This window comes from Mastomys coucha, unplaced genomic scaffold, assembly GCF_008632895.1.
Source record: "Mastomys coucha isolate ucsf_1 unplaced genomic scaffold, UCSF_Mcou_1 pScaffold18, whole genome shotgun sequence".
In the NCBI taxonomy this organism is placed as follows: Eukaryota; Metazoa; Chordata; class Mammalia; order Rodentia; family Muridae; genus Mastomys; species Mastomys coucha.
In genome coordinates this window covers 43,452,825-43,479,028 of record NW_022196900.1, presented here as the reverse complement: position 1 = coordinate 43,479,028, position 26,204 = coordinate 43,452,825, and the positions used below count along the sequence as shown (strand labels likewise).

Here is a 26,204-nt window from a genome sequence, read left to right as displayed (position 1 = left end):
AGAGAACAACAAAGAGTGAGACTAAATGCTTTGCTTGACATTTGTAACTCTTGTATCAAGTTTGAAGAGGACTTTACAAGTTATGCTTTCTCTGAGATGAAGGCTTTTCCAAATTATCACAGCCAATGAACCAAATTCTTACCTACACCTAATGTCTGTGCCACCCTCCAAGCAGAACCGTTGTTCATTGAAAGAGTGGATGAATTACTTTATGGATAGACTATCTTAATACACACACCATTTCTTAAATGAATGTAACCTGTTCTGTGGGCTGAGAATAAAGTCACTCACTCAAGTCAAATAGTTTTGACCATAGCAGGAAGGCTGTATCCAAAAATTGTGCCTACAATTCATTCCTTGACGCAGCAGAACTGTTAACTCTCAGCTTAGCTATGATGGAGGTAAAATCCTTCAGTGATTTGAGGGTCATTGAAGTACAGCCTTATTACAATGAAATCCAATGTCTAAAAATTGTTCTTATTTTGGGCTTGTACCACAGTAAGAGCCAAGATTTTAAACTCTACTAAATACAAAACAAACAAACAAACAAAAAGACTTTATATACTTATGTTCATTTAAGGAAATACTAGTAGTGATGTATTATTTTGAAATATACAGTTAATATGTTTGGAGTTATTTAAAATTTATACTGAGGAAAACATGCATTTTCAGTATTGCTGTAGACAAGCATCTACATAACACTGTTAAACTGATTGTTGTTTTATATCAAACAACTTTTATAATACTCATTTTTATTATTATAATATTTTATAAATTTTAAGGAATATAAACAAAAAAGATATTGTAGGTATTGAAGGGAGGTCTTTGGGAGGAGGGAAACAATAATGTGATATAATTCTATTTACTTAAAATATGTTTTTAAATACTAACAAATTCAGATAATTGAAATCATGTAACTTTTTTCATCATAATGCAATAAAAGTTAAAAAAATAATTAAAAATAATGTCATCAAATAAAATCAAATAATGTCCATCAACAGATTTGGCTGCTAATTAAATTAGAGCTTCCATGATTCTATTACTTTTCAATGATTGGATCTATTACCTAGGGACCAATAATTTAATATTTCAAGTCTTTCAAGAGTTACTTCATATACAAGTCATTATAGGGCCTTCATATAAATCAAAATCTCTCTCTTTCTCTCTGATACTACTTAACAGTGTCAATCAGAGAGATGGTGATATTTGCATGAGCTAAAATAGTGCTCATGATATTATTACTATTTTTCTCTGTGAACAATAGCTACCAATAATTTTTATCACATTTTTACAATAAAATATTCATTAACCCATTAGTTTTGAGCATGCCCAAAAAATTTAGAAAAATGCTTTAGACAAAATCCAATAGAACATTTAAAGCAAAAATATTATCAAAGAACATTAGCTTTGCCACAAAGCATAACAATCAAAAAGCACTTCCAAAATTCTATCTAATGAGAGCAATCTTTGTTGTTAAGCAGTAAGTTAAGTCCCCAAAGCACAGAAGATGTTCACATGACTTTTCAATCATAAGTTCTTCAGAGAAGACAACATTCTTCTCAGCAAAATCTCACGAGAACTACAATTCCCTCTTCAATATATGGTCTCTCCTAGAGCTCCAACTAAATATTACCGAGGAGCAGGAAAACAAATCTCAAGAAATGATGGACTTAGGGAAATTTCATTGAAGAAGGCACCAAGCAAGTCATAATAATAGCAAATTGAAAATGAAAGCTCCCCTGTTTCAAAAGAAGAGAGTATCAAAATTCAGCTTTGCCTGTCAGTAGCTACAGCTACGGAGCTTCAGGCTGGTTTTAATAAGCAAAATTGCTAAGCAGCTTATACTAGAAATACGGTTTGGCTGATTGTTCAAGTCATGGATTTTGAAATCGAAAGGTACACTTTTTAATGTAAAAATGTTACGTTTTTTTTTTTCTTTTTTAGAATATGAAGGAGCAAGTATAGTGCACATGGCTTCCAGGAGAGGGTGTAGGAGCCACAAGAGCCTGAAAAACAGAGGCTGTGAGCCACGCAGTGGGGCTCCTGAGAGCTAACCTCCTCATCTCTGAAAGGGTAGCAGGCACTCTCAATGGCTCTCTCCATACCCTTGATCAATAGACTTTAAAGGCAAACTCTTTCAAGATTCATGTCCCGTGCTCATGTGACTATGAAACTAATTTTCTGCACCCTTTAAGTATTATGTTGAAACTCAATTCTGTGACATTAAGAGTCACCATTAGGGGCTGGAGAGATGGCTCAGCGGTTCGGAGCACTGACTGCTCTTCCGAAGGTCCTGAGTTCAAATCCCAGCAACCACATGGTGGCTCACAACCATCCGTAATAAGATCTGACGCCCTCTTCTGAGGTGTCTGAAGACAGCTACAGTGTACTAACATAGAATTAATAAATAAATAAATCAAAAAAAAAAGAGTCACCATTAGTCAATAATTTACTAACAGACAATGAAAAAGAATTTCAGTGTAATTAAATTCACCTAGGTTTATAACTGTTAAGTAAAGCTTTTAAAATACAAAAAAGGGGGGCTGGGAATGGGGTACACACCTTTGATCCCAGCACATGAGAGGCAGGCAGATCACTGTGCATTTGAAGCCAGCCTGGTCTATATAGTGACTCCAGGTCAGCCAGAACTACATAGTGAGGCCCTGACCAAAAAAAAAAAAAAAAAAAAACTTTGGCATTATCCAGTCTGCATTTTCCCAGCAAATTCTTTGTGGGTGGTTTACTAATACTTGGTGTATCCTGGGCTAGGTTATCTCTAAATTATCTTTCCGTTCTAAATCTTAAGTCTAAGCTGGGCTGGGTTACACGGTATTATTTTTTGCTTCAAGACTTCCTGAAGCCCTTGTATCTTATGACTAGCACCATGACTTCACTGAAACTAATGAGGAAATTAGTTAATCAAATAAAATAAATGGATTTAATTTTTCTCTCCCAATGCAGCAGAGAAAATTAAGACCAAGACATGAATGATAGTCCTGAACAGGACCTACACTAGAAACATACTGTTGGTATAAAGAGTGAAATAGCCATGAGAGTCTTACATTGCACATTTATATCCTATAAAATCAAAATGCCTGTGACTAAAATAAATTTCAGAAAGATTACAGAGGACCATGGAACGAACTTTGTTCCCAAAATGAATAAGCCAAAAAAGCAAGAGATAAAGGTTTCTTCATGAGTCAAACTCTCTTCATAAGAAAAAGTATTAACTCAAAACAACAGCCAGGCTTTAAGACAGAACAACACAAAATTCCTATTTTGTGGCTTTAAAATTTTAATTTGGTATTTTCATTTTTGTTTTCTTTTTCCCATTTTGGGGGTTGTCTTGTGTGTGTGTGTGTGTGTGCGCGTGCGTGCGTGTGTGTGTGTGTGTGTGTGTGTGTGTGTGTGTGTGTGTGTGTGCGTGTATACCTGTGTAGGTGTGAGCATCTGTACAGTGGAATCTGAGCTTGATGTCAGCTTTGACTGCCCTTCCACCTTACTGAAGGCAGAGTCAATCCAACCAGGTATTACCTAGCACCTTGCCTTGGTCTGTTGAGAACAAAATCAATACAGGAGTATGTAAAAAAAAAAAAATGTAGATAACTTTGCACTACAAAAAGCTAACAATATAAAGTGTATAATCATATATTTTACCATAATAGGAAACAGAGAAAACAAAAACATAGGAATAGTAACAATTTTGGTTTCTTTTAAAAACACAGAAATATTATAAGAATATGTTTTTGTTTTAATCCCAGGTGTGGGGTATGAGGCTGCTTCAGACTGACCACAATATCTGACTATGATTTGCCTCGTGCTCTAGCAGAGGCATGATTTTGCCAACTGCAGTTTCTGCAAGGGTGTGCCGTTTGAGATTCTGGGGACTCTTCAGAGGGTATATACATGCTAGGGCCCTGAGAGTTGAGAGCCACTGGTGGCTGGTTGGTGGCTGGATGCTATTGGTTGCTGTTTGTTAAGCAGTCATGCACAAAGAAGAAACAACAAGAAGAAATTAGATAACCCCAAAGAACATGAGCCCCCTAATGAGCAGGAAGCAGTCTGAAGATAACATCAATCCCTCTCCCCTCTGCCTTCTTCCTCTCCTATCTAGTACAAGGGGGTTAAAAGAGTGGAAGAAGAGGGGCTGGATAAGGGTAGAAGAAAAAAGAACCCACAAAGTAGCAAAAGACCAGATACATGGGTAGATAATTCCAGTCCCAGAAGCCATGAGCGAGGACATGAAAACCCCGGCGGCAGGTGGGATGCCTCCCTGTTAGCTGTTGGTCAGGAAGGCCTCAGAAGCCCCAAAGCTGTATGAATATAGGCTGCTAAATTTTCTTCCTGGTTGCCCACAGAATTAGAAGGCAATACCCTGATGCTGAAGACACCATGCACACTGGTTGCAAACAGAAAAATCAATGTGGAACCAAACTGGAAGCTCCCTCCCTGCTGGCTATTGTACACGGTGCCTGAAGGGGCAGCTCGGGCTAGGCGGGAGAACACTCACCCACAGTTTTACCCAGTGTAGATCTTGAGTGCTACAGTATCAGCCCACCCGGCAAGATGTGCCCACTGGTACAGTAGGGGTATGACTTACGGTAGGGAGGGTTCTACTTTCGTCTCTGTTGCTGTGACAAAGCACTCTGACCAAAAGCAATATGGAAGAGGAAAGGGTTTGCTTCAGATTTCAGGTTACTGTACATCTCTGAGGGAAGCTGAGGCAGGGACTCAAACCATGGAGGACTGCTGCTTGCTGGCCAGCTTGCTCGTCCCTAGGTAACTTTCTTACAGCCCTGGAACCCCTTCCCAGGGAACAGTATCACTCACAGTGGACTGGGTCTTCCTACATCAATTAACAATCAAGACAATCCCCACAGATCAGCCCGCAGGCCAGTCTAAGCTGGGCATCCCTTCTCCTGATACACTCCCTTCTCAGATGTAGCTGGGTTGTATCAAGTTAATAGATCAATCTAACTTGGAAAAGTGATAACAAACTCTCCTCTGAAGGGAGATTTGAGGTCTAAGCAGAGGAGAGAATTCATGTCTGCGCCCATAAACCTGGTCAAAAATTCCTATCTGGGAAGGTCATAGGTCCTGAGGGAAACTTACTACCCTCATTTATTAAGTTGATATTTAATAGATACTTTAGATATTGTATGCTGTCTTTGGCCATGATCAGGGTTTCTTTTTGCAGTGGATGGCTGTAAATAGAGTCTGGTCAAAATGCTAAGAATAAGTGACTGCCGAATGTCCAACCCTAGGACTCTGACCTCACCAATTCTATCTCTGGGAGTACACAGTGTAGAAGTTGGGGCAGAAAGAAAATAAAAGCTGGATGACAGACGGGCGAGCTTTAAAATGAATCCTATAGGCATGACATGGCCACTGCAACCATGAACTCACGGGAAGTGCACTTGCCTGCACCTAGGCTGATGAATTTTGACTAGGCCTGTCAACAGTCAATCAGATGGAGGAGGGGCTCCTGGAGACCTATTCCTCCATGGGGATGGATTGGCTACTTAGAAATGCTGGAAGAAAGAGAGTACCTGTCTTTCAATTGTGTAGCTACTGCTGAGCCCAGTGTTCCAAAGAATAGCTCCACACTCACACTCATGTGGACCAGCCTGGTTAAACTGAGTCACAAGACTAAACAAAAGACATGGAAAGGCTCTTATAGGGACAGGGCGGTTGATGGCAATGGGGAGGGAAACGTGCAAGGGTGGGAGTGAGCGTCCTCAGAATGCATCATATACATCTACATGTGGGTACTCAACTGTGAAAATGGACTGTATTAACAAAAACAAATAATTCAAAAATCCACTAGTTTTCAGCTTCCTGTCTTTTCAGATTTACTGACAGCAATGACAGAGGAATAAGAAAATCAAAAGAATATAACAATAAAATTTAGGAAATGCAATAAATAAATAACTGTTGAAATAAAAATATACTTATTAGTAATAGAATTTTCATTCAATTAATTTGTCAGTAAATGATATTTAAGTTTCCTAATACAGTTAGGTAAGGAGACACAGAATAGTAATTTTAACCAGGGTCAGCACAATGGCTCAGCCGGACAGAGCAGCTGCCCCAGCTTGACTCTCAGGAGTTTGACTCCCCAGAACCCACAACGGAAGGAGACAGCCAACATCCAAAAGCTATCCTCTGAACTACACACACACACACACACACACACACACACACACACACACACGCACACACACGTGCGCACACGTGCACATGCACACGTGTGCGCACACACACTGGTAATAAAAGGAAACTTTAAAAGAAGCAGAAAACACAAAAAGCTTCAGGGCTGGTGATATAAACTCAGTGGTACAGTACTTGCCTAACACTGAAGGGTTCAAGGGTTCAAGCCTCAGGATACAGAAATTAACAACAAAAATTTAAACTTGAAAGAGAAAGGTAACAGGAAAAGAAAAGCTAGAGATGAAAAGAGTAAGACATAAGAAAAAGACAAAATGATACGTGCATGAAAATGCCAAAATGAAATTGCGATGGTTAATCTCAACTATCAGCTTGATAAGGGGAACCTCTACGCATAAGTGTGAGGGATAAGGTTCAGCTGGGGTGGGAAGCCACGCCCACTGCTGTGTGCTCACTCCCTGGGCTGGCTCCCGCTTGTCCCAGGCAGTCATCACTCAGCTTCCTGACTGCAAATGAAATGTGCCCAACTCCCTCAAGTCCTGCTGCCATGACTCCCTCATCACATTCATTAGAGTATTTCATTACAGCAATAGAAAAGAATAACACAGACAGAAAGTTGTCACTGTGTGCTAACTTTAAATAACAGTAAAAATAAGATACAAAGGATTTAAGAGAGGGAAGAAGAAAAAACATTATTAATTTGAACCACATAACCTGAAACAGTACATTGCTTAGGTGGCAACCCAGTAATTTTTTTTAACATCTCATTAGTTCTGCAACAGCTTTTAGTGCTTGATAGTGACCTATCAAATTTTAAAGAAACGATTGTTCTACAATTTTCAGCGCCCGTACCAAAGCAATAGTGTTTACTAGGAAGAATATCAAGCAAACAAAGGTTTCTAATGAGCTGCAACTTGCCCTAGACTATCCATCAACATGTAAAAGTCAAATTAAAATAAAACTCTCTTACAACCAAGTAAATTTTCTGATCACAAAACACCCATCAACTCTATAGTGAATTAAGTTAAATCTTGCTTTTACCTATTAGAGCTCCAGGCAAGAACTAGGAGAAACTGTACAACTTAGATCAGAGATAACATCTGTACTCTGCACTCTTACCCTCTGATCCACTTTCCAAACTACTGAGAACAACGTTTAGTAAGCAAGCAGGCCACACTCAGCAATCAGCTCAACCACCCTAGGATATTCTTCTCCGCCTATTCATCCTTCTGAACTAAGAGTTAAGAACCAGGGCATGCACAAAACACAGCTCAGTGGACAACTGCTTGCCTAGAATGTAAGAGCTGAACTACAAATCATGGAGGGTTGGGGGGTGGGGATAGTATCGGTCCATGGTATCTGTGTTTCCCTTATCACTGAATGTCTTAACTTTCCAAATCCCACATTCTGAAGACAAATGATTCACAAGGCGAGCAAAGTTAACCCCCGAGTCTGAGCATACTATCTCATGATGAAGAGGGGGTCTATATATAATGTTGGAACATTTGAATACTGGAGAGATGGCCCAGAGGTTAAGAGCACTGCTGCTCTTCAGTGAGCCCCAGTCCAACTCTCAGGTGATGGCTCCCAACTGTCTCCAGTTCCAGTTCCAGAGGATCCAACACCCTTTTCGATCCTCCATAAACATTACATGGATGTACACATACAATTTCTTTTAAATCTCAAAAATATGTTTTAAATACTGAAGAGTTTTAATTTAATCTCATAATTGCCCTTCTTGGAAGTATGGTGTCTTAGTCAGGGTTTTTATTGCTGCACAAATATCATGACCAAGAAGCAAGTTGGGGAGGAAAGGGTTTATTGAGCTTACTTACTTCTACATTGCTGTTGATCACCAGAGGAACTCAAGCAGGTCAGGAAGCAGAAGCCAATGCAGAGGCCAAGGAGAGATGTTCCTTACTGGCTTGCTTCCCCTGGCTTGCTCAGCCTGCTCTCTTATAGAGCCCACGACTTCCAGCCCAGGGATGGCACCACCCACAAGGGGCCCTACCCCCTTGATCACTAATTGAGAAAATGCCCCACAGCTGGATCTCATGGAGGCACTTCCCCAACTGAAACTCCTTTTTCTGTGATAACTCCAGCCTGTGTCAAGTTGACACACAAAACCAACCAGTACAATTGTCCCCTTGTTAACTTGACACACAAACACATTACTATTAAGTCTCAACCTTTATTTTTTTATTTATCTTCAAGATCTAAAGTCTCACAGTCTTTACATATTAAAAGTTTAATCAATTTAAAATGTCCAATATTTTTTAAAATTTAAAGTCTCTTAACTGTAGGCTCTACTAAAATATATTCTTTTTTCAAGGGGGAAAAATATCAGGGCACAGTCACAATCAAAAGCAAAATCAATGTCTGGGATCTAAGTCACAATTTTTTGGGCTCCTTTAAGGACTTTGGTCACTTCTCCAGCTCTGCCCTTTGTATCACACAGCTTGTCTTCTGGGCTCCAGATGCCTGTACTCCACTGCTGCTGCTGTTCTTGGTGGTCATTTATGGTACTGGCATCTCTAAAACACTGTCTTCCGCTGTAACTAGGCTTCACTAATAGCCTCTCATAGGCTCTCTTCATGGTGCCAAGCCTCAGCTCTTTTGCATGACCCATTCAGTCCTGGGCCATCAATTGCAACTGAGGCTGCACCTTCACCAATGGCCTTCCATGGCCTCTCACTGTGTTGAGCCTCAGCTGCTCTTTGTGACCCCTTCATGCCTTCAAAACCAGTACCTCCTGGGTGACTCTTACACATTACCAAGTCCTGCTGCAGCACAAGGTACAACCTTGGCTATTTTTGGAACACAGCCTCTCTGTGCTCTCAAGAAAACACTTTCTAGAAGATGTCACCTCAGTGATGCTGGTCTCTTCTTAATCACCGCTAATTTCTTAGCTCCAGCATTAATAGTCTCAGTAATGTAAAGTTTTTGCTTTAGTAGTTTTGTTATCTTGTTAATTACAGCAGATATTTCAGTCCCAGCTAACCAAAACCACAGAATCTTTATAATCAAAATAACATGGACCTGATGAGAGTTTTTAATTTTTCCTTTGAAATTTCACTGGCACTTTTCAGACAAAGGTTAGTTCACAAGAACATATCAGCATTATAGAATAAAAAAATTGTATGACAGCTTGCAGACTCACACTAATCAATTTGATTCGATGTTTACGTGATAGAGTGTAAATGAACAAAATGATTAGAAAATGAAGTCATTACAATTATCAAATCTATTGATTATAAGTCCCGATTATCCTTCACCTATATAACATTGTTCTATGCATTTCAGTAAGAAAGGAAAAATAATAACCCTTGAATACATTTTAAGATATTCTATAATTCAGAACTGTTATTAATTCACTTGGCTTTTCCCAACTGTTCCAAGTTAGTGAGTTTTTTATTATGTATATATTTGATGAAATCAATGCTTCTAGTTTGAAATTTTTAACAATGACACTGAAATTACTTTCACACTATTATCTCATGATACATGGTGGGGGGAGGGGATAAACTTGCTTCACATCAAATATGGCCCAATAAAGCCATTGCCATAGGGGTTTTATCTCTATCCTTACCATTACAAGTTCCTCCTGTAGCTCACCGCAACTTTTTTCATTATATTGGAGTCTCTTTGAAAGATCTATAATTACTTTCTTCTGGTCTTCGATCTCTTCATTTAGTTTCTTGTTTTGGGAGAAATATTCTTTTTCTAATCTGAAAAGGTAAAAATGTCAGAGCAGGTTTTTCAAATGTACTTCTCTTTCACACAAGTCCGTGATGTTCTATGTATCGTGTTTACATGCCAAAAGACTTCTTTTTTTGTTTTGTTTGTTTTGTTTTCTTCGAGACAGGGTTTCTCTGTGTAGCCCTGGCTGTCCTGGAACTCACTCTATAGACCAGGCTGGCCTCAAACTCAGAAATCCTCCTGGTTCTACCTCCCAAGTGCTGGGATTAAAGGCATGCGCCACCACTGCCCAGCTTGCCAAAAGGCTTCTTAATGCCCACTTTTCCTTTTTTTCAAATTAAAATACTTAGGCATTCTTGAATGAAAGACTTTAAGGGATTACCACTTCCCCTTTAGCAGTAGGCATCCGTACTGTGTCCAAGGTAACAAGCAAAGAGACTAGGATAGTACTGATGAAGTCTCAATATTATTTTTGATGAACAAAATCTACCCATTTCAATTCTGTCAGCTCAGAAACTGTCTTAAAAGTGTAATGTGTGTGTGCATGTGTTTGTGTGTGTATGTGCATGTGCTGTACGTGTGCAAGAGCACTGGAGTGCATGTGTCACAAGCTATTGAGGATGCAAATGTATACACCTGTAAGCTCACAGAGGCAAGAGCGGGACACCATGTCCTTCTACAGTCACTCACTGACCTCATTGTTTTGGGCTGGCTAGCCATCCCTGACCTCCTACATGGGTGATGGGGACACAAACTCAGCTTCTCGTACATACAGAGCACATGCTCTTATTGACTGAGCCACTGAGCCGTCTTCCGAGCCCCCAAGAAAATTATCTTAAAAATAGTGATAAGGTTATTAACATACAACAGAAATGAAGCAAATGTTTTTATTCCTCCAAATAGAACAGATCTGGTATACATAAAATTTTAAAAGGAAAAATATCAAAATGTACTTCATTTACTTGAGGGCATGTTTACTGCTCTAATTGGCAGTGTGAAACTGGGAGAGTAGGGCCTAGAAAGGTGTCGGACAAAAGTCTCACGCAATAGCCAACTTTACTCAGAGCACCAGGCAATTAGTATTCTGGGGGTTAAGAAGAGTCACCTGAATAAGGTGTTCAATCACAAGAACAAGCCACAGGGGACAAGATTTGTTTCCATGGAGGCATAGGAATAACAACAGCTGAAGAAAACTCACTCCTATCTGCCATACCAGGGAGGAGCATGAGAACGCAATCAAAGGACAATTCTGTGTTTTGAAGACACTGAGATCACGAGACTCTATAGAGTTTTCTCACAAGCACTTAGAAGTCTCACATGACTCCATTCTTGGGCTGTGTTACAACAAGGACACATAGATTTCTTTATCAAAAAAAAAAAAATCTGCTTTACCATGTAAATATTGAGGCTGGTATTAAACTGTGTTTACGTTGGTTTGGTTTGATTTTCTTTTTAGAAAGAGTCTCGATATGTAGCTTATGTTGGCCTGGAATGTCGCGGATAGACGAGTGTGCGTAGCACTGGAACTCATTTTGTAATCTACTATGCTGCCTTAAACTCACAGTGATCCTCCTCTGTACCCTCCCATGTGCTGAGATTATGGGAAAGAACTATCCCATTCAGCTGTTATCCCATTATGCTCATGTGTTCATATACTGGAAGGCAGCTCATAAGTGTTGCACTTTAAACATTCACATGCATATGAATAACATTAATTCCATTACTGTCACTGTTTTTAGCCTGAGATTTTCTAGTAGAGCCATCTCTTCCATTTTAAGCTGTAACATAGGGTAACATGGGAGATTGGGATGACTCTATGACAAAATCAGCACTGCACTCAGGCTCAAGGAAAAATAAGAAGCTAATTTTTATGACACTTGCTCATGCTCAGAATAGACATTTTTTTCTTCAGAGTGCAATGCAAACAAGTGTTGAATGTTGTCTTTTGAACCAGAGATAGTACAAGGTAAGTTAGCTAAATCTAATAAATGTGTATAAAAAATGTATTTGCTACACTTATAACATCTTGGAAAGTAAAACAAAACAATGAAAATGGATCAAATAAAGAAAAGGCGTGGGGGGGCACGTGAATCTCACTGAGAAGGGGAAACAGAATAGACTTCACAGGTGGACGAGGGAGGGGACTGGACTCTAGTGGAGGGTGGGGATGGAAATAGGAGGGATCGGATGTGGGGAGGATAGGAGAGAGTACTGGGAAAGACATCTGGAATTGGAATTGGAACAGGACGGGGGAGGGAGGCATATCTAAAACAAGTTAGAAACCTACAGCAATGGGAACTCCCAGGTATCAATGGGGGTGACCTTAACTAAGACTCCAAGCAATGGTGGGTATGAAGCCTGAATGGGCCATCAGCTATAACCAGGCAGGACTTCCAGTGGAGGGACCCAGTCACAAAACCTTTGACCTATAATTTGTCCTGCCTACAAGATGTTTAGGGGGTAAAGGTGGCACAGAAATTGTGGTAATGGCCAACTAATAACCATCCAGCTTGAGATTGATGTCATGAGTGGGAGCCTACTGCTGACACTCCCTGGGTGGCCAGGAACCAGAAACTGAATATAGGATAGAACCAAACACAACTGGCAAAAAAAAAAAAAGTCAATGAACTGATTCCTAATGATACTCTGCTATACTCATAGATTGGTGCCTAACCCAACTGTCATCAGAGAGACTTCACCCAGCAACTGGTGGACCCATAGCCAAACATTACACATTGCTTGGAGAATCCTGCAGAAGAGAAAGAGGAATTGTAGGAGCCAAATGGGTCAACAACACCAAAAGAAAACCTACAGTATCAAATAACCTAGGACCATAGGGGCTCACAGAGACTGAACCACCAACCAGAGAGTCTGTATGGGCCTGGCCTAAGCTCTCCTCATATGTTACCATTGTATAGATTGATCTTCATGTGAGACTCCTATTATTTAATGTCTTAGTCAGGGTTTCTATTCCTGCACAACATCATGACCAAGAAACAAGTTGGGGAGGAAAGGGTTTATTTGGCTTACTTCCACATGGCTGTTCATCACCAAAGGAAGTCAGGACTGGAACTCAAGCAGGTCAGGAAGCAGGAGCTGATGCAGAGGCCATGGAGGGATGTTCTTTACTGGCTTGCTTCTCCTGGCTTGCTCAGCCTGCTCTCTTATAGAGCCCAAGACCTCCAGCCCATGGATGGCACCACCCACAAGGGGCCCTACCCCCTTGATCACTAATTGAGAAAATGCCCCACAGCTGGACCTCATGGAGGCACTTCCCCAACTGAAGCTCCCTTCTGTGATAACTCCAGCCTGTGTCAAGTTAACACACAAAACTAGCCAGTACATTTAACCAATACAAAATTTAATGTATGCATCATTTGCCCCATTTTTTTAAAATTCAATACCTAGGATTGGTGTTGGAGAGATGGCTCAGCACCTGTTACACTGGAGCGGGGGGTTTACCCTGACTCTCTTGCCTGCCTGTGATCCTGTCCCCCTAACTGGGCTGTCTTGGCTGGCCTCAGTGGGGGAGGATGTACCTAGTCCTGAAGTGACTTGAGTTGTCAGGGTAGGTTGATACCCAGGAAGGACCTCACCTTTCTCAGAAATGAAGGGGAGGGAGGGATGGGGGTGCTGTGATCAGGATGTAAAGTAAATAGATAAATAAATTTATGGAAGGGAAAAAAGAGCACTTGTTGCTCCTGCAGAGGACTGGATCCAGTTCCCAGCATGCACACAATAGCTGTGCTGTCGACCACCTGTAGTCTAGTTCCAGAAGACCTGACACATCTTCTGGCCTCTATAGGCACTACGTGCACTTGGTGTTGAAACACACACAGGCAAGAACACCCAAATGCACAGAAAATAAAAATCAATAAATCTCTTTTAAGAATTAAAACCCTAAGATCACTGAAATGAGGAGCAATGCCCTTCTGGTGGCAATCTGATCTAGAGAAGCTGGGTCTGAAGCACAACCAAGAAGAAAAATGTAAGGAAAGAAACGATCTGGGTGAGGGAGCTCCTGAGTCGGCATCCTCAGAGGAGGTGGGAAAAGGGAAAGACAAGGAAGCCTAGAGCCAGCATGCTTAACAATTTTTTAAGTTCAGCTAACAGTTTGCTTTTATTTTAAAACAAATAACCATCTCTTCAGGCTATATATTAGCAAGGACGTTAATAACAGTGCCACTAAACCATAATACTTTATTTTCTTCAGAAATATATTTAGAAAAATAAAGAAGCTCCTAAATATTGAGGAACACAGGGAAACAAAATTTACCTGCAGTCCATTCAATATCCTATCTTTTTTTTTTTTTCCTGAGACAGGGTTTCTCTGTGTAGCCCTGGCTGTCCTGGAGCTCACTCTGTAGACCAGGCTGGCCTCTGGAGCTCACTCTGTAGACCAGGCTGGCCTCGAACTCAGAGATCCACCTGCCTCTGCCTCCCAAGTGCTGGGATTAAAGGCGTGTACCACCACTGCCCGGCTTCAATAGCCTATCTTTAAAGTCACTTTAAATGATATTTAAATGTAGACTGGATTTGAGGCTTACCACAACCTTTTCCCTACTACTGCCCAGTAATCAATTACCATAATTAATGAAAACTCTATAATCCAAAATCACTGGAAAACTTCTCCTGCAAGTTCTAGATTTAAAGAATCCTTTATAACTAAGAAAAATATAGTAATACAGGTATGGAATGCATACTCCACCTAAACCAATTTCATACAGATATATGCACTTTTGTGAAAGTGTGAGTTAGAATTAGAATTCTGATTCTGAAATGCAGCATACAAATCTTTTCCTGCAGCACAATAAAATCCCATAGAGAAACAACTTTAACAGCCTTATCCAGGACAGTGACAATGTGCACTGAAGGATGACCTGGCACACATGGCTCCATCTGAGCAGTCATAACCATGGGGTCTCTGTGCCTGGAGCTGATCTCAACCTGCCAGGAGCTCCTCCAACCACCACAAGATCCCCTTACTGATGCAACAGTCCCTAGGCCATGGTCACTGTGATCTGTCACGCAGCCACTTCCCACAACTGTGAGAATGCTGCCCCAGAGCTCAAAACCACATCCAGGTGGCCAGGCCAACTTAGTCAACAAGGGTTTGGTTTCGCCCATCCCAACCTGGACAGTCCTCCTTCCCCTTACTCATGAAAGTGCAAGTTTACTTCCTAAATAAAAACAAAACGCGTCATCACGGACATCTCTGGTCCTGCTTACTCTATAGCTTTGTTAGTGATTATTGCTGTATCAGTGTTTCACGTATATCCTAAAATTCCTTACTCTCAGGGATATAAACTAAAAATATGGTTCAGGGGCTGGAAAGATGGTTCAACATTGAAGAGCACTTGCTGCTCTTCTAGAAGACTCAGGTTCAACTTCTAGCACCCTCACGGCAGCTCACCACTGCTCATAACTCCAGTCCACAAAGATCTGATAACCTCTTACAGCCTCTGAGAACCCCAGGCATGTACATACATACGCACAGACAAAAATCCCATATAATAAAATCTTTTTTAAAAGTATCACTCAAAAAAAAAGAATAGTAGAAACAAAAAAAGATAATTGCCACATTTACACTCATATATGGGACACAGAATTAAATGTATACATAAATACACATGCACAGTGCTTGCAACATACACACGCACACGCCCACACAACATGAAAACAGACTATTTAGTGGAGAGAGGGGCCTCCATGAAAGACAAGGGAGGGTTGTAGAAGGGAAAGAATATGAAGAAAGCACGATGAGACTAGTGTATGGAAACCCAGAACACTACTTGGGCTCATCAGAAAGCTGCTTGTTCCTGTGTCCCCCCCCCTCCCACCCCCACACCTCAACCTGTTGCTTTCCCACTCCCTTTATCAAATCATACCCTACTCCTCCTTCACATAGCATCTCTGCGGAAATGAAGACATTCTAAAGACACAGTTCCAAGGCTAAGAAGATGGCTCGGTGGTTAAGATCACTCATTGCTATTGCACAGGACAAGGTTCAGTTCCCAGTACCCACATGGTAGCTCACAACCACTTGGAACTCCAGTTCCTGGGGATCCAATGGCCTCCTCTGACCTCTGTGGATAGAGGCACACATGGGTTGCACATACATCCATATAAACTACTCATACAACATAAAATAGAAAAATAAACCTAAAAACATTTGTTTCAAGAAACAGTTCACTAGTGACCCTTCCTTCGACTATAGACTACTGAGACAAGGAATTCCACAAAGAATTGGAATTTCTCCAAGAATCTTACCCTAGAAGAAAAAAAAAATGCCCAATGCCAGCCAACAAGGAAACAAGTCTCTCTCTCGGAAAGTGATTTCACATGGCTTTGACAACTTGTCAATTACTACCTGACAGGAAAGAAAGGCCATGACAACGGTGATGGTCAGGCCATCTCTGAGAAGGACTACTTAATTATAAATACTCCTTGCCCTCTACTTAAACCCAACCCCATGTCAGGACCCCGAAACGGGCTGAGGAGTCACTAGACCCCTTTTTCTTTCTGCCCAATGAGGCCATAGAGAATATATCCTTTCTCTGGCTTTTACTAGTATTTACTTGTCTGTTTGAGTGGCCTACTGTAGGTGAGTGACCAGTTCTAGCTTATTAGGACTGCCAGGGCCAGGGCTCTGAACCTAACAACACTGGTAACAACTTCCTACTGTAAACCATGGTCCAGGCCAATTTCTAGTGCAATCATACTAAAGCATGCTATCCCAAGGCCCAGCAAATGACCTGGTGGCCTGCTGCTCCCCATTTCCCTGCCTTGTGTGGCTGTAAGACCCTCTCTGCACAGCCTATTGTGGCCCAGAAAGCACCTGCCTTGTCTGGAGTTGAAAGTGAGGATCCAGGCTGTAGTTTGCCTGGATCATTTAGCTCCAAAAAGGAAGGACCTTCTTCACTTTATACTACCACACTCCCACCCCTTGGGAAGGGATTCTTAGTGTTCTACCTAAAGAAACAGGAAGTCAGGCTGTAGAATGGCTACTCAGCACAACTTTCCATTTCCTTATGGAGATAATTTTACCTAGGGACACTTATTAAGCAGTTGTTTCTCAGTGGCTAGATTGTAGCAAAGTGACACGGAGTACAGTATGCAGGATGCTTTTTGTAGACCATATCCAATAAGCCAGGTCACCGAGATCCACATTCTCAAAGACCAAAAGTATGACCCAGAAAAACAGCAGTACCCATACAACACAGCTAAGTTGCTCCCAGGTACTGAAGAAGACAACCTTAAAGTCTTTCTATCTCTAATCCTGGGGGTGTGGTTAATAGTGGACACAAGACCAGATCTTTCCTATTGCAAGAATCAATGACACTATGGCAATGTCTGGGTCATGGGATATGCCTGCGGGACTCTGGAAAGTCAAAGATGCTATGCTGACCGGAAGAGATAGATGCTCTATTTCCCAGGTTCCTCCTTGTATATGCTTGTATTATTCACAAGGACTTAAAGAGCATTCCCAAGGAGACCACAAACCTTAACAGCTACAAACTCTGGCTCTGGTCTTCGACAGTAAGAACAAGGACTTGTGAACAGTACCTCTGAATGGATACTTGCATCTCTGGATGGCTAAAAATATATTACATAAGCTCCTGTCTATCACACTACCATAACAATGTGTCTGGTCCACGGGAGAAAATGAAGGGGGTAAACAGTGGGCTCTCAAGCTCACATCTTCTTTTCTATACATGGCAGCTGTCAGACAACAGTGAGTCTGTCTGTTCCAGGAATGAGGAGGCACCGCTATCAGGTTAGTGAGCTTCTACAAACACATCAAACTATGTGACTATGGGCACAGGGTAGGACTTCCTGCTACTCTCTAATATCACAGCTCAGAGATTTCAGAAAGAAAGGCTCTCAGACTGTTATGGGTCCAAGCTTCTTTTGAGGGGGATGGCATGGGGGGCAACGTTTTTACATCCACTGCTACGACTTGTCTAAACTGGACTAAAATCTTTTTATCAGGAGGCTCTTGGCCTTCAGAGCCTTATGGAACCGTGCTCCACTCTAGATTTAATGAAATCTCTCTCCAAGATTGCAGCTTCATCCTGGCTTTCACCTTCAGTGCTGCTGTTTGTTCTCTGTTCCCTCTGGCTGAGGAAGCATGCTGTAGGTCTATATGAGTGGAAGCACCAGAGTTAGTTCATGGTTTAGGAATTAGCAGGTAGCTCTGTATGGAACTCCAAAATGGGAGTTGTTTTTATTTTTAGTAGTTTTGTTGTTTGTTTGTTTGTTCCAGTAATCAGAGTTTTACTGGTTTTTTCTTCCTGGTTTCTCAACTCAACATTTTCATGAATCCCCATCCTGTATCTACCACACGATCCATCTACACCACTCCTGGGCATCTGCCCAAAAGGCTTTATCTCTTACTACAGAGGTACTTATGCATCCATGCTCACTACTACTCTATTGACTATTCAGCTAGGAAAGATGCAGCATAAATGACCATCAACTGATAAATGGATAATGAAAAGGTGATATGTTTGTAGAATGGAATAATACTTAGCTGTGGACAAAAATAAATAAATCATAAAATTTGCATATAAATTAATGGAACTAGAAAAAAATTATACAAGGTGAGTTCACCCAGGTTCTGCATGCCCTCTCTCATATCAGAGTCCTAGCTTTGAATGTTCTGTTTTGTGTGTTCAACAGGAAGCACATGCAGAGGCTAGGAAACTAGAAGCCACTGGGCTGAAGGGACACACAGGGACACAATAAATATATGTGAAATGAAAATAGAGAGGATGAATTCAACGGGAGAGTTCAAGTAGATAACAGGGCCCGCAGGAACTAAGGGGCAGAGGAGACTTAATTAAAATAAGGTATACATAAGGAAGCTACTTGGGACCCTAAGATCTTGCAATCTAAGTATTATGTAACAGAAGAGGCTAGTAGAACATATGTAACATGAGAGAACGAGGGAGAACATGGAAGGTAAGAATCTAAACACTGCCTAGGGCAGGCATGGAGAAAAGGATAAGGAGTAGGTTAGCCCAAACTAACCCAGTGTAGGGGAATGTCGGGGCCAGGAAGCGGGAGAGGGTGGGGAGGGAACAGGGGTTTTTTTGGTTCTTTTTTTCTTTTTTTTTTTTCTTTTTTTCAGAAGGGAAACTGGGAAAGGAGATATCATATGACATGTAAATAAAGAAAATATCTAATAAAAAATATATAAAAAAGAGTGCATGAAGACGCCTTATGAAACCAGACTTATTTACAAGCTAATTTTAAAACTATTTCTTGAAAGGAAGGTTGACCAAGAACACCCACATGGTGAGCAATGCTGCTCTCAGCAGACAAGGGTTATTAAACGGAAATCTCTGTGCAACGCACGGGTCTTCTTTTGTGCTGGGCGGGGGGGGGGGGGGGGGGGGGGTTGGTCAATTTCACAAGCTAGAGTCGAAGAAGGAACCTCAATTGAGAAATGCCTCCATCAGACTGACCTTCAGGCAAAAATCTGTGGGACATTTTCCTTATTAATGATTGACATGGGAGGTCCCAGCCCACTGTGGGTGGTGCCACCCCTAGGTAAGTGGTCCTGAGTTGTATAAAAAAAGCAAGCTGAGCAAGTTGTGAAAATCAAGCCAATAAGCAGCACTCTGCCATTGTCTCTCCTCCAATTCCTGCCTCGGGGTTTCTATCCAGCTTGAGTTCCTACTTTGGCTTCCCTCAACACTGGGCATGAGGCATGCATATAAGCTAAATAAACCCATCCTCCTTAAGTGGCTTTGGTCATAGTGTCTATCACTGCAATAGAAAGAACACCAAGAAACTTCCCAACAAAATTACTGGTCAAAGAAGCTCCAGAGGAATCCACAATAACATAGCTACTACCATTGCTATGGATTCTAACAGAACTAGATATAAGACCCTATGCTGAAGACACCACACATGGGCTGCAGAATACAGAAAGACCAATATTGACATAGGTAGCTATCCTTGATGGTTAGCTTTCCTAGCACTGGAAGACGCAATACAGGCTGATGGGGCAGGAAAGACATCAGTGGTCTTACCCAGCACTGGACCCTGCATGCTACAATACTGACCTGTCAACCAAGATGTGCCAACTGGCACAACAGTGGCAATACCATTTAGTGAGGTAATCCTAACATCCAATCTCTTCACTGGAATTTTGGCCTGCTTCTTAAGAGGAAATCCATGCCTGGTGTTGTAAACATGGGCAAAACCCATGGCTACAAAAGTCATGGGCCCTGGAGAAGAACCTATTGATGTTGTTTTTCTAAATGGTTATGGTGCCAAACTGCCTTCTAATTATTTATGTATATATCAATAGATCTGTGCTGCTGGTCAGAAAAACCTCATTATCTAATATTTATTTATATTTTATCGATGATTTCTTCCATGTATGTTTGTGTACCATGTATATTCCAGAAGAACTAGAGTTGTAGATGGTTGTGAGCTGACATGTTCTGATAACTAGGCCCAGGTCTTCTGCAAGATCAGCAAATGCTCTTAATAACTGAGCCATTATGGATGCCAGCAACTGCTGGCTGACAGGAGCCTGATATAGCTGTCTCCTGAGAGGTTCTACCAGTGTCCAATTAATACAGAAACAGAGGCTCACAGCCATCCATTGGACTGAGTACAGGGTCCTCAATGAAGGAGCTAGAGAAATAACCCAAGGAGCTGAAGGGTTTGCAGCCCCTTAGGATGAACAACAATATGAACTAACTAGTACCCTCAGAGCTCCCAGGGACTAAACCACCAACCAAAGAGTGCACACGGTGGGACTCATGGCTCCACCTGCATATGTAACAGAGGATTGCCTAGTCAATCATCAACGGAAGGAGAGGCCCTTGGTCCTGTGAAGGTTCTATGCCCCAGAATTGGGGAATGCCAGGGCCAGGAAGCAGGAGAGGGTGGGTTGGGTAGCAGGGGGCAGGGGGAGGGAGCAAGGTTTTTTTCTAGAGGGGAAACTGGGAAAGGGGATATCATTGGAAATGTAAATAAAGAAAATATCTAATAAGATAGATGATAGATAGATAGATAGATAGATAGATAGATAGATAGATAGATAGATAGATTAAAAAGAAAGAAAGAACCGAGCCCTCTCCCCAGCCATGGAAGGGCTTCTTATTGCAGTGAGTTAGTTAAGGCACAGACACATCACTGTTTCCAGTTCTAAGAGTAAGTCACTGTGAGTACATAGCTCAACACATTTAAAAGAGGACTCAGAAAGGATGCAAGGGCTGGAAGATGGAGATGAATCCTTAGGATATTATCTTCTGGACATGACAGGGCTGCTGAACACAGGAACTCATCTCCACAGGGTCAAGTTCATTAAAATTTCCATCATGGTGGGGTGAGGGCCCAGACCACACCCCTCCCTGAGGAGCTACTGAGGTTGATGACTGCTTGGGAAGGGGAATCATGTTTCTTTAGGAGTGTGGCCACTGGAAGGTTGTCCCTGCCCTAGTAGGTGACGGCACACCCACACATATAAGCACCTATTGGCCTCAGTGGGTTAAAAAATAAATAAAGGCTGGAGAGATGGCTCAGCAGTTAAGAGCACTGACTGTTCTTCCAGAGGTCCTGAGTTCAATTCCCAGCAACTACATGGTGGCTCACAACCACCTGTAGTAGGATCTGATGCCCTCTTCTGGTGTGTTTAAAGACAGCTACAGTGTACTCATACATACAAAAATAAATCTTTTTAATAAATAAGTACAAAAGGAGAACATGAAGTTGGAAGGGAGATGTCACAGAAAGTGACGGGAAGAGTGAAGAGAAAATATCAACACACATCACATATATGTATGAATCTATCAACTTTCTTAGATGTAGTTCATGATTTTTGCCAAGTAAAAAAATAAATATCATTCCAATGTAAAAAGAAAACAAAAATCTCACTATTTTATAGCCTACTAAAATTAAAATTAATTTTTAAGGATTCTGAAGAGCAAGTCAGAAGTAGGAAATGAAGTAATTCACTGTCATGGTTTGCACATGAAATGTTCTCCATGGGTTCCTATGTTTGAACACTTAGTCCCCAGCTGATGGCGCTATTCTAGAAGGCTGAAGAAACTATGAGAGCTAAGGAAGTGGTCACTGAGGAGTGGGCTCTGAAGGCTATGTCCCAGCCCATTTCCAAACAAAGCCCTGCACTTCTGGACTTATTAAGATGTGACCAAGCGGGCTGGTGAGATGGCTCAGCGGGTAAGAGCACTGACTGCTCTTCCAAAGGTCCTGAGTTCAAATCCCAGCAACTACATAGTGGCTCACATCCACCAGTAATGAGATCTGACTCCCTCTTCTAGTCTGAAGACAGCATACTTAATTATAATAGTAAATAAATCTTTGGGCAGGATGAGCAGGGCCGGAGCAAGCAGAGGTCCTGAGTTCAATTCCCAGCAACCACATAGTGGCTCACAACCATCTGTACAGCTACAGTGTACCCACACACATAAAATAAATAAATAAATCCTAAAAAAAAAAAAAAAAAGATGTGACCAAGCAACTTCACATCATCCGCCATGGACAAGAGCTGTCCTGGCACTCCACGTTTTCCAGCCTGAGTGGTAAGCTAAAATAAATCCATTGTTACTCAGTGTGCCGGTGTGTGCCTTGAAACCCAGCACTCAGGAGGTAGAGGAAGATAGATCGCTGTGATCTGTAAGTTCAAAGCCAGCCTGATCTACATAGTAAGTTCCCAGGGCTATATAGAGAAGCCTTGTCTCAAAAAAGAAAATCAAAAACAACAACAGCATCAGCATCGTCGTCGTTGTCATCATCGTCTATCCTTCCTTAAGATGCTTTTGTCGGGTACACAGTCAGTACTCCTTAACTTATATACTCTGATCCCTCAAGTAATAGCATTCTCATAACACAGGAAGCAGAAGCTTTCAAATCACACAAGGAAAGAAACACTGGACCAGGCAAAGAGATCTGCCAGAACAGTTGATGAGCACAGGGCTTTAACTGTTTAGTGGTCAGTACTACAGTTGTTATCAAGTTGTATTGTCATGACACAATCACCTGAAAATAACAGACCACTAAGGTGCTGGCTTAGTCACCTGTTCTCACTGTGGTACAAATGATGAAGTAACTTTAAAAGCAGAAAAGGAATCAGTAAGATGACTCAGCGGGTAAAAACACCTGATGCCAAGTCTGAGTTCAATCCCTAGAACCCACATGTTGGAGAAAACCAACCCCTGTAAGTTGTTTTCTGACCTCCACAGAGATGCCACAGCACATATACACACGCAGGCGCACAGGTATGCACACATGCACTAAATAAAAATGTTAAAAACTTTAAATTTAAAAAAGAGAAAGATGTCCACGGTTTTATAAGTTTCAGACCAAGGTAAGCTGGCTTCTTTGCTCGTGGGCCCACATTAAATGTCATGGCAAAGAGAATGTGGTGTAGAGAAGCTGCAAGCTTCGTAAGCCGCCAGCGGGAGGAAGAAACCCGAAAAGTGCTCGAGACACATTACACCCTTCAAAGACACACCCTCGGCCACCTTCCTCCCCCTCCCAATAATGATGTGAAATTATTATAAATCCAAGAACAGATTAACCCTTTAATGGGGTCACAGTCCTCACGAGGCATCCACAGACTAGGCCTTCAGCACATTAGCCTCTTTGGAGACACTTCCTATCCAAACTGTCACAGGGTCGTTATATAAAAGAACTAGAGGACTTGGTCATGAGTTCTTAGAATTGTCAGCTGATGCTTGCTAGAATACAAAATTTGAGCAAAACTTCCAACCTCCAAAACAGAAATAATAGCAAAATAAAACTTCAGGAAAGAATTTCCTTGGGAGCCCAGCTACAGACAAACACAGGTGAGAGATTCTTATGGCAGGCATCTTGAAAGCCCCAGCCCCACCTATGGAGACTTGAAAGAGAATCATGTACCTTTCGCTTTGATTTTGACAGGACAAGGAACTTATTAGCTCACCAAAGATGTTTATTATCTCATTACTCTAAATCTTTTAACCACTGAGAGCCCAATCTGCCTTCTTGGCAGGTTTACTTCTTACATCAAAGCTAAACTAAAGAAACATACTAGACTTTTCATAAAAGCTCTTCATATATTTTTCTATTCTGCTTAATACTTAAACATACATTTGCATATTTAAAAGTATTCAGACATACTAAATGTGCAGATTCAAGCAATGATTAAATAAAATAAATGAAACTATCCTGAGACTAACATATATAGAATATCATCCTAAAGAAGGCAAGAAAATTCAGCTAAGGGCCAGTGAGATGGCTCAGCAAGTATAGAGCTTGCCACACAAGCCTGGAGACCTGAGTTCAAAACCCTGAAGCCACATAAAGATGAAAGAACAAGGACTCACCAAAGTTTTCTTTTGATGTCTACTAATATGACCCAACAAATAGTAATAAATAAAACAAATTTTAAAAGGAAAAAGAAGTCTTGGTTAAGAAGTACCTTTTAGGCTATAGCTAGTCACAGTGCCTAGGAAGGCTGAAGCAGGAGCTGCCGAGCATGAGAGCTACCTATACCACATTAAAAAGTTCACAGCCAGCCCAGGCAATATGTGGGACTCTAACTCAATACAAAATTAGAATACAGAATTAGGTGTGATATCATGAACCTTTAGTCTCAGCAAGTGAGAGGTACAGGCAGGCTGATTTCTGTAAGTCTGAGGCCAGCCTGATCAACATAGCTAGTTCTAGGCCGGCCAGAGATACACCATATATACCCTACCAGAATAAACACACACACACCTACAGAGAGAGAGAGAGAGAGAAAGAAAGAGAGAGAGAGAGAGAGAGAGAGAGAGAGAGAGAGAGAGAGAGAATAAAGCCAATGAGGTTATGATTCTCATTTTGAAGACAATGGTTTGAAATGGCTACTATCAAGAAATTTTTTGAACCATATTAAAATCTTCCATTTTTATGGTAGTTCATAGGATTTTCAAGATGAAGACTTTTGAGCTAGAAAAGGATGAGATCCACAGGAGTCGGGTGATCTATGAGTCCTCGCCCTCATTAAGACTCTATTTTCATGTCCAAAAAACTGGTATTAAAGAGGAGAGGAGAAAGCTCAGCCAGTAATGTGCACGGCACACAAGCCTGAGGGCCTGAGCTGAGATGTGTAACTGCAGCTCTGGGGAAACAGAGACAGCTAGATCTCTGGAGCTCACTGACCAACCAGCCTGGCTGAACTGATGAGCTCCTGGTTCAGGAGGTCCACGGTAATAACACGGAGAGCAAGTGGGGAAAGACATCCCATGCCAGCCTCCAGCTTCCAGATGCATATGCACAGATGCGACACACAAACACATGCACACCCACATTACACACACACACAACACGATAAAGAAAAAGCAGCTGCCTTGTAGGGTGCTAGGTTAGTTAAGTGGAATTATTTGGTAGCCATGTACAAAGTGAACCATAATGAAAGTTTCTTTCCTACCAGGTGTGACATTATTGTAACTACTGTTATTCCTGTAGTTCAAAGAAATCCTAAGCATGAACTTCCCATGTAGCTTACAAATCAAGATGTTTAAGACACCACTATAATAATAAAAAATGAATGTGCACGAATATATTTACTTTCAGTGTGTAAATGCATTTCTGGGACTTCTTAGAACACTTCAGAGCATCTCCATATTTACCTTCTAGGGCATCTGCATATGTCTTATGAAGACCTTTGCTCCTCGGTCTACCACAGACATTAATAGCAGCTTAATATTTGTATGTAAAGGACCACATATTCACACTCAGCATTCACACAGACTTAGACTCTTACCATATGATACTCACAGGGTCAGCTTTGCACAGCTCTCCTGTGCAGTATGCTTCTCTCGCTCATATGCACTCTCAACCTCTTTGAATTCATTCTTGATCATTTCCAGGTCAGCCACAGCCTCCGCCTGGCTGGCTCTTTCTACTTGTAAAGCTCCTTCAAGGTCTCGAATCCGTAACTACCAGATGACAGAGAAGTAAATTTTTCCATTAATTAATTAATTAATTAATTATTCACTTTCCATCCTGATCAGAGCCTCCCTCCCCTTCAACTCTGAGAATGAGGAGGTCTCTCCTGGGGGAACAACCCACCCTGGCACCTCAAGTCAGTGCAGGACTAAGTAGTCCTCCCCCATTGAGACCAGACAAGATAGTCCAGTTAGGGGAGCAGGATCCACAGATAGGCAACAGAGTGAGAGTAAGCCCCTGCTCTAGTTGTTGGGGGAAACCCACATGAAGACCAAGCTGCACATCTGCTAAACATGTATAGAAGGAGGTGGGCACAGAGACCCACAGCCAAACATTAGATGGAGAAGTAATTTTTTTTGCCCTTTTTTATTTACATGTCA

The 26,204-nt window shown here is 41.5% G+C and overlaps 1 protein-coding gene across 4 annotated transcripts in view; it reads right to left on the bottom strand.

Moving 5' to 3' along the window:
* Ccdc171 (coiled-coil domain containing 171) overlaps positions 1-26,204 on the bottom strand; it is a 323,333-nt gene that overhangs the window by 229,775 nt on the left and 67,354 nt on the right. For all 4 annotated transcript variants that reach the window (XM_031377774.1, XM_031377773.1, XM_031377775.1 and 1 more), the window contains 2 exons: positions 25,654-25,814; positions 9,758-9,896 (listed from right to left, as the gene is read on the bottom strand). In XM_031377774.1, the coding sequence (XP_031233634.1) occupies positions 9,758-9,896; positions 25,654-25,814 (300 nt within the window). The remainder of the gene's footprint in view (positions 1-9,757; positions 9,897-25,653; positions 25,815-26,204) is intronic.